This window comes from Notothenia coriiceps, unplaced genomic scaffold (assembly GCF_000735185.1).
Source record: "Notothenia coriiceps isolate Sejong01 unplaced genomic scaffold, NC01 NC01_scaffold00018425, whole genome shotgun sequence".
NCBI classification, from domain to species: Eukaryota; Metazoa; Chordata; class Actinopteri; order Perciformes; family Nototheniidae; genus Notothenia; species Notothenia coriiceps.
Genome location: NW_011351126.1, coordinates 258,187 through 265,228, shown reverse-complemented (window position 1 = coordinate 265,228; position 7,042 = coordinate 258,187). Strand labels below are relative to the sequence as shown.

Here is a 7,042-nt window from a genome sequence, read left to right as displayed (position 1 = left end):
CCCCCCCCTTTGCTTTCCTCCTCTTTTCACTCTTCATGACCTCGACTTTGCTTCACTTCATCCTCTTGGCTAAATTAAATTCTATATCCTTTCCCTACTTTTGTGAATCTATCCCTCTACCCTTAGTCTTGCTTTTTCCACGTATTATTCCAACATCTTTTTTCTTTTTGTTACAAATACATACACTTCTATTAGTCCAAATCCAAGTTTTGGAATCTAATCTTTCAAAGCCAAACAAAAAATGTCAGGACAGAACAATAATTTAGGTTGGATTCCTTTGGGTGAAAATGCTTTGGATCCGAGATCAGTGACTTTTTACCAAAGTGCTGCCTAAAATTAACATGTAATATTAAAAGTATTCCTCCTACTTGGGTTTAGTTAGAATTTTTAACTTTTTCTCATTTCTGGCCTTAAAACCTGAAAAAGGGGCATCATTTTGAAAAGGCATTAAAAAAAATGCGTAATACTTTATATAAAGTAGAATTATATCACAGCCTGGACACTCTATAAACTTTAAAAATATGAATAATTGTGTTTATTTTCTTTCTCTTCCAGATTTGTATACCCAGTTTGGATTGAAAAGGTTTTAAAATCGGGCTCATTCTCTTAATTTCCTTTCCTTTGGCATGTTTTCCCAACCTGGTGAGTTTTACAGGAATGTGTTTGATTGGAGGATGTTAATGTATGAGAGGCAGTATGTGTTTCCTTGCATCTGTATGTCTCTGCCAGACGTTTGTTCAGGTTCCAGCTGTTTGTATTTTTGGCCGCTTCCATTTGTTTGTCAGGCCGCTGCTGTGTTTGAGTCACTTAAGCTACTGAGCGAGATGACACTAACAAAGCACTGGATAATGATGTAATCTCTGCCTTCACATCTGGCCCAGCTGTCATATGAGGAATTATTAGTCAAATTATCTGATTATTTTGTTTATTCATCTATTAGTAAGGTGTTTGTGCTTTAATGTCTCGTCTCCCATCTGCCATGTGTGGATGATTGTTTGTGAGCATCTGTGTGTCTGGTTAGGTGTTTACATGTGTATTTATGTTTGTCTTTATGGACAAAAATAACATCTCTACTCCAGGGGTTTCAACTCACACAGCTGGAATATGACCTCGCCAATAAAAGCAGCAAGATTAACTTCCAGGTGCTGGGTTACAAATCAATCAGGGAGCAGGATTAGTTGCTCAGGTACAGTTACGTGAATACCTGTCTTTCTCAGCTGTCTGTGCAAAGGTCGACATGGGGTCATATGGTGACCACACACACACACACACACACACACACACACACACACACACACACACACACACACACACACACACACACACACACACACACACGCACACACACACAACACAACACATTCATCTGTTCGCATATGCCACATTTCATTTGACCAATAACCCATAACCCAAATATATTTTATTTACAGTGTATATAAAGCAACTCATTTTCATAGGGGCTGAAACCAGCATTTTCCTTCATTAATGACTTTAAAACAGCTTGTGTCCTATTTGTGCCACACTGTGGGTGTTATTGAAATAGTTTATGGTGCAGGGTCTTGTGCATTCAACCTGATTGCTGGCTTGTAGAAGAATGCATATGAGGCGTTGTATGAGGAAACATTAAATAAAATAAAAATACATTTGCTGTTGAGTTACTCCTTCAAGTTAGAGTTTATCATAATTTTACTTTTTACCATCTACCTTATTGACAAACAGACTATCCGACACTAAATTAACCGTCACTCTTAGTAAAAACCTCCCGCTCTCTCCAAATCTTAATTTTCATCCTCCTTCACCCGCCACAATTTGCCCCCCTCCTTCCTGTTTTTCTGGGCACCATTGTGCACCGAACTCTCCTGGATCCCAGTAAGAGCACAAAAGCACAACAAAGACCCAGGAAGTGATTAGTGGCTTAACGAGGAGGAGGCTTTGCGGGGAGTTACAGGGGCAGCATGGCCTCTTCCATAAGAGGAGGTGAGGGGGTTAAAGTTTCAGGGCTTAAGAGGTCAGTGTTAAGTTGTGGAGGTCAGTGGAGGGGTTAATTAGGAGCAGGGCTTTTGTTTACGGTGGATAAGGAGACGCAGGAGGCGATTCACTGGGTATCCTCGCTGTGCTCCTCCAGCCACCCTGGAAGTGTCATCCAGCCCTGCTCTCCTTCCTCCTCCCTCATTGTCCCGCCGCTGAATGGAGATGTAGCTGAATTAACTTAATTGTCACCATTACGACACACTCGCCCCCTCATCACCACAACACACCCATACACACCTCGATAATGTTTGGTTCGTCCTTCCTGCTTCAATTAGAAGAATGTATTTTCAACTTGGAAGAGCCCTGGCCATGACTGTCGCTCTGTGTGTGTGTTTGTCCATTGCTTTCTGCTATTTAAACACACACACAGAAACATGCTGCAATCCTCTGGAGACTCAAGCATCTCAAGTAGAGCCGAATGAACCACTCCATGTGAATGTGGTAACAAGAAGGAACTTAACTGACATTGAAACGTCTTCTTGGCTGCAACATTTCTCCTTGGCGACCCCCAAAAAATGTCCTCTATCGGGTTTACTGTCAGTCGAAGGTACTAAAACGATTTTAGCACGTGCTCCTGTAACCAAGCATGACCTTTAGTTTAAAGAAAGGGTCAACATTCATGCAGCAGAGCTGGAGATAACATATTTTTTATTTCACACATTCGTTGTCACTATAACCCACAATGCAACTCAACCATCAAAAGTTTGGTTGGATATTCCGATGTGTTATGCGGCTAATGTAGCTTCGAGATGCTAGCCACAAGTAAAAATGAGGAGCGATCTTTTTAACCCCAGATTTGTTCCATTTTCAGATACTTAAACTGTTTGCGTTGGGCTGCTATTATTTTAATTAATGTAAAGCCTATTTGATTATATTTAATGAAGGAGAGAGATTACCATGCATCATGGAGTAAAAACTGGCACACGTCTCCTCACACCGCCATGCAGGGACATCTGTCTGTTGGGGTGATTGGCATTAACCCTTTAAAGCTGGGTGACCCTCTTTTTGACGCCCAACACATCTCCACTGGACCTCCCATTGGAGTTTCCATGCTTGTGACGACAACATTTAATGAGATGGTGCACAACGTATAAAAGTGTGTGTTTTGGTTTACTAAGGCTCTAAAATAATCACCTTTTTATTCATATTTCACACTCATAGACGCAGTAAATCTGCACTAGGGTGCTACGCTCCAAAGCATATGGCCCAGGCCAACCCAATATTTGTTAATACTGATTGAATTTGCGGCTCTATTAGACTAATGTTAGCAGGCCCCATGCTAATCCAAGGTAAGAGAATGGAGCTGTGGCTTATCTCTGAACTTATGGATATTAGAGAATAGAAAAGTGATTAGAAAGTGATTAGAGTGGACGGAGACCACTTAGAGAAACGTATGCTTTCAGCTCAGGGTGAGAATTTCAATCACACTGTCCACATTATTGCTATTAATGATGAGAGAGGCTTACCGCCAAAACCATAGAGGTTATGAGATTTAGACGATAGCAGACAGAGATGTCAGCTTGTCTTTTTTTTAACATGTCATATCACAATATATTTGTATATGTTTAAAGGGCCTTTTTGTTTATTTATGTATTATTATTATTATTAAATATTCTCTAAAAGCTAAGTCAAGGTCAATATTCGTCTTGTGGTTGTCTTCACACATGTGGATTTACTGTTATGTTAGTCATTGCACTGCAAAACAGATTAAATATAAAATGTATTTAAATTGAAGAAAAAAAAAACGACAGCAGTGTGGGTTTATTTAACAAATACATTTAAAAAAAAGTTTTTCATAATTCTTTGCACTTTTCAAAACAAGTTTCCAAATTCTTTACATGGATTAAAATAATTCAGGACGGAAAAAAGGCTATAATAAAATCAATAATGTGAGATATACAATACTACTGCTAATAATAATACAAATAATAATAATTATAATAATAAAATACATGATTGAAATAAGATAGTGTGCTAACATACATTTATATTTTGAAATAATATAACAAAGAAAGTTTCAATGTTTAACAAACACATTTGTTGAACAGACCTTGTTTTTAAAGTAAATACTATTCACTTATAGATGATATGAAGGCATGTGGATATCTTATCTCAAATATATCACTGCGACGGAATTTCATATCTTTTAAAAATGTTTTTATGATGCCGTTTTAGGTGGCACTGATTTTAATTTACTGACTGACATGACTCGTTTTAATCTTCTTTAGAGTTCTGCAAAAAGCTAATAAGTGTTCGGTTTGCTGTTGAAATAGGTCACAATGGAGAGTCAATTCAGAAGAGACTCTATGTCCAGCTTGTGCTTAAAAAGAGGGAGATAAATCCTCTGTGTTTGATTGACAGGGCTGCCATGACAACCCCGCATCAGCTCTAGGGTGTCCAATCAGGAGTCAGATCCAGGGTCCCTCCCTGACTCCCAGGTGAGCTAAAGAGTCAGACTTCAGCAGATTTCTGTCAGACTCTTTCCGAGACGCACTGCTCTCTGGTTTCACTCTGTCATCCAGATGGTGTTCAGGTCGCCACTCGACTTTTTCTCAGCCTCCCGGATCCTCCTGCCACACTTTGCAGATGGGCCACCTACCCTGGCCCGCTCCCGGTCCCCGGAGGACCCTCCCTCCCCCTGTCCTCCCCTGGCTCTCCCGGGAATGTGTTTCTCCGCGGCGCAGATCGCCAGCGTCTGCGAGACTCTGGAGGAGACCGGAGACATCGAGCGGCTGGCCCGCTTCCTCTGGTCCCTCCCGGTGACCGCAGACGGGCGCGACTCCATCTCTGAGCACGAGTCCGTGCAGCGGGCTCGCGCCGTGGTGGCCTACCACACGGGGAGTTTCGTTGAGCTTTATCACATCCTGGAGACGCACCGCTTTACGCGCGCATCGCACGGAAAGCTTCAGGCGATGTGGCTTGAGGCTCACTACCGGGAGGCAGAGAAGCTCCGGGGGAGACCGCTTGGACCTGTTGACAAGTACCGCGTGAGAAAGAAGTTTCCATTACCGAGGACAATCTGGGATGGTGAGCAAAAGACGCACTGTTTCAAAGAGCGCACACGGGGGCTGCTAAGAGAGTGGTACCTGCAGGACCCCTACCCAAACCCAGGGAAGAAGCGGGAGCTGGCCCATGCGACCGGACTCACACCGACTCAGGTTGGAAACTGGTTCAAGAACCGGAGACAGAGGGACCGGGCGGCAGCAGCCAAAAACAGGTCAGTGACTTTGACTTGGAATAAGTAACAGTTAGAGAAAAATGAAAATCCACACCATAGCAGCCAGAATAAAGTTTGACTAATGATTGTTTTGGTATAGGATCGAAATACTATTAAAGTCAAAGCAACTTTAATTTCCCCAAAAGCAGCCTCTTTATTGATTACTCTTACTCATTCTCTTGTTGAGGCAATTTCGTCTCCACAGGCAGCCAATGTTGTGCGTAAAAGAGGGCCATTCATGCGTAAAAACGCACAGCCATTCAGCTTGTAGGTTTTTGTTTTCCTTCTGTCTGTCTGACCTGGACGATCTTTCCTCTTTCTGTCTTTCACTATAATTGGCTTCAGGATCAGTGTGTGGGTCATCCTGTTGATGAAGACAAAATGTTCACTAATGGGTGCAGATTGCCTGACATGCATGCACTGTAGATCATTTAGTTGGACAATGGCTTCATTTCAAACATTTCTATCAATTTTAACAATTGTATCACAAGCAGAGTTTCCCACGTTTGACACATCTTTATCACTGTTTTTAGGTTGCAGCATCACCGGATGTGTCCAGATGGTGTTCGGTCGCTCAGCGGAGGAGAGTGCAGTCCAGATGAAGAGCGAGCAGATGGAGAAACTCTTCTCTCAGTAACAGATAGTGACTCTGACTTGGATGTTTAAGACTTGAATGTACAATGGACCTTCAAGGGGCCTGTGATGGTCAGTTGTGGATTACCAGAGAGCGGAGGATGTGGACAAAAGGCTCTTCACGGTTTGGGTTGCAATAAATGTTCAGGGCTTATCCCCAGCCCATCAAACAGGTGACGTAACAAGTTGCATGCAGTTTTTTTTCTTTTGTTTCCTGACAATGTGAAAAATGTTTCTCTATGCTGCTGGGTTTAAGTTTGTTTGATCACCAGACCCACATTTGAGATTTTTTAACTTCATCCATGCATGGATGGTGCATCTGTTGACCCAGCTTACCGTCACCCTGATTAAACAGACATCAAGCCGTGGACCCCCGTCGGACTTTAACCCATGGACCCCCCACTTGGGAGGACCTTTACAGACTGCCAGGGAGATGATCACTCTTATTTTCTCTAATTATGTGTCATTATGTTTTTTTTTTTTAATGAAACGAGTTGTTTCTCTAAAAGACCCCAGGATGTCATGCTGTAGACAATCAATACGCACTAAAGCCTTACCTTCCTGTCCGGCTGTTTCCATGTTAATGAACTTTTATTTCTTCCTTTACCTTCACTTCTACTTTATTTAAAGTTCACAGAGTTCACTGTGCAGTCTGTGTGTGATACTATGTCAAACCTAATGTTACATTTTATGCTGAATAAATGTTTTTGGTATTTTATATAAATAAAAGTATTTAATATATGACTGTTATTGTGCCCAGCACTCTTCTTTGATAACACCACCACTGTCAACAATTGTAAAGGTTTTTTAAGTTACATTCATGGATAGACAATCAAAGTTAATACATAATAAGTAAAAATATATTAATACAATGCAACATGAAATTAATAATAATAATAATTTCCTAAAACAATGTTTTTTTAAATTATGTTTGTTAATCTGTCATATTACCCATCTACATTTGTTAAATACAAAACTGAATAGAAGCATATTGTAATCATAAATAAAAAATGTAACAAATATTTTTAAAACATCTCAGTATGAAGCAAGCTATTAATACAAGTTGAAATATCCATGCATTCTTGGTATTAGCAATCCATATGGCCATTCAACTTCTTTTTTTTACAGATACCTACAATTTATGGATAGGTTTTTACTGCA

At 40.8% G+C, this 7,042-nt stretch overlaps 1 protein-coding gene across 1 annotated transcript; it reads left to right on the top strand.

Annotated features, from left to right (window-relative positions):
- The first annotated feature begins 4,553 nt into the window (after positions 1–4,553).
- Positions 4,554–6,084, top strand: six3b (SIX homeobox 3b). Its single transcript, XM_010777657.1, has 2 exons — positions 4,554–5,248; positions 5,782–6,084. The coding sequence occupies exons 1-2, from the start codon at positions 4,554–4,556 to the stop codon at positions 5,912–5,914; spliced, it is 828 nt and encodes a 275-aa protein (XP_010775959.1). The 3' UTR covers positions 5,915–6,084.
- The last annotated feature ends 958 nt before the right edge of the window (positions 6,085–7,042 follow it).

Excerpts from the sequence above, each read along its gene's own strand:
- six3b (XM_010777657.1), top strand. The coding sequence starts at position 4,554 with ATGGTGTTCAGGTCGCCACTCGACTTTTTCTCAGCCTCCCGGATCCTC. Across the intron at positions 5,249-5,781 it reads GCGGCAGCAGCCAAAAACAG|GTTGCAGCATCACCGGATGT; the intron begins GTCAGTGACTTT and ends CACTGTTTTTAG.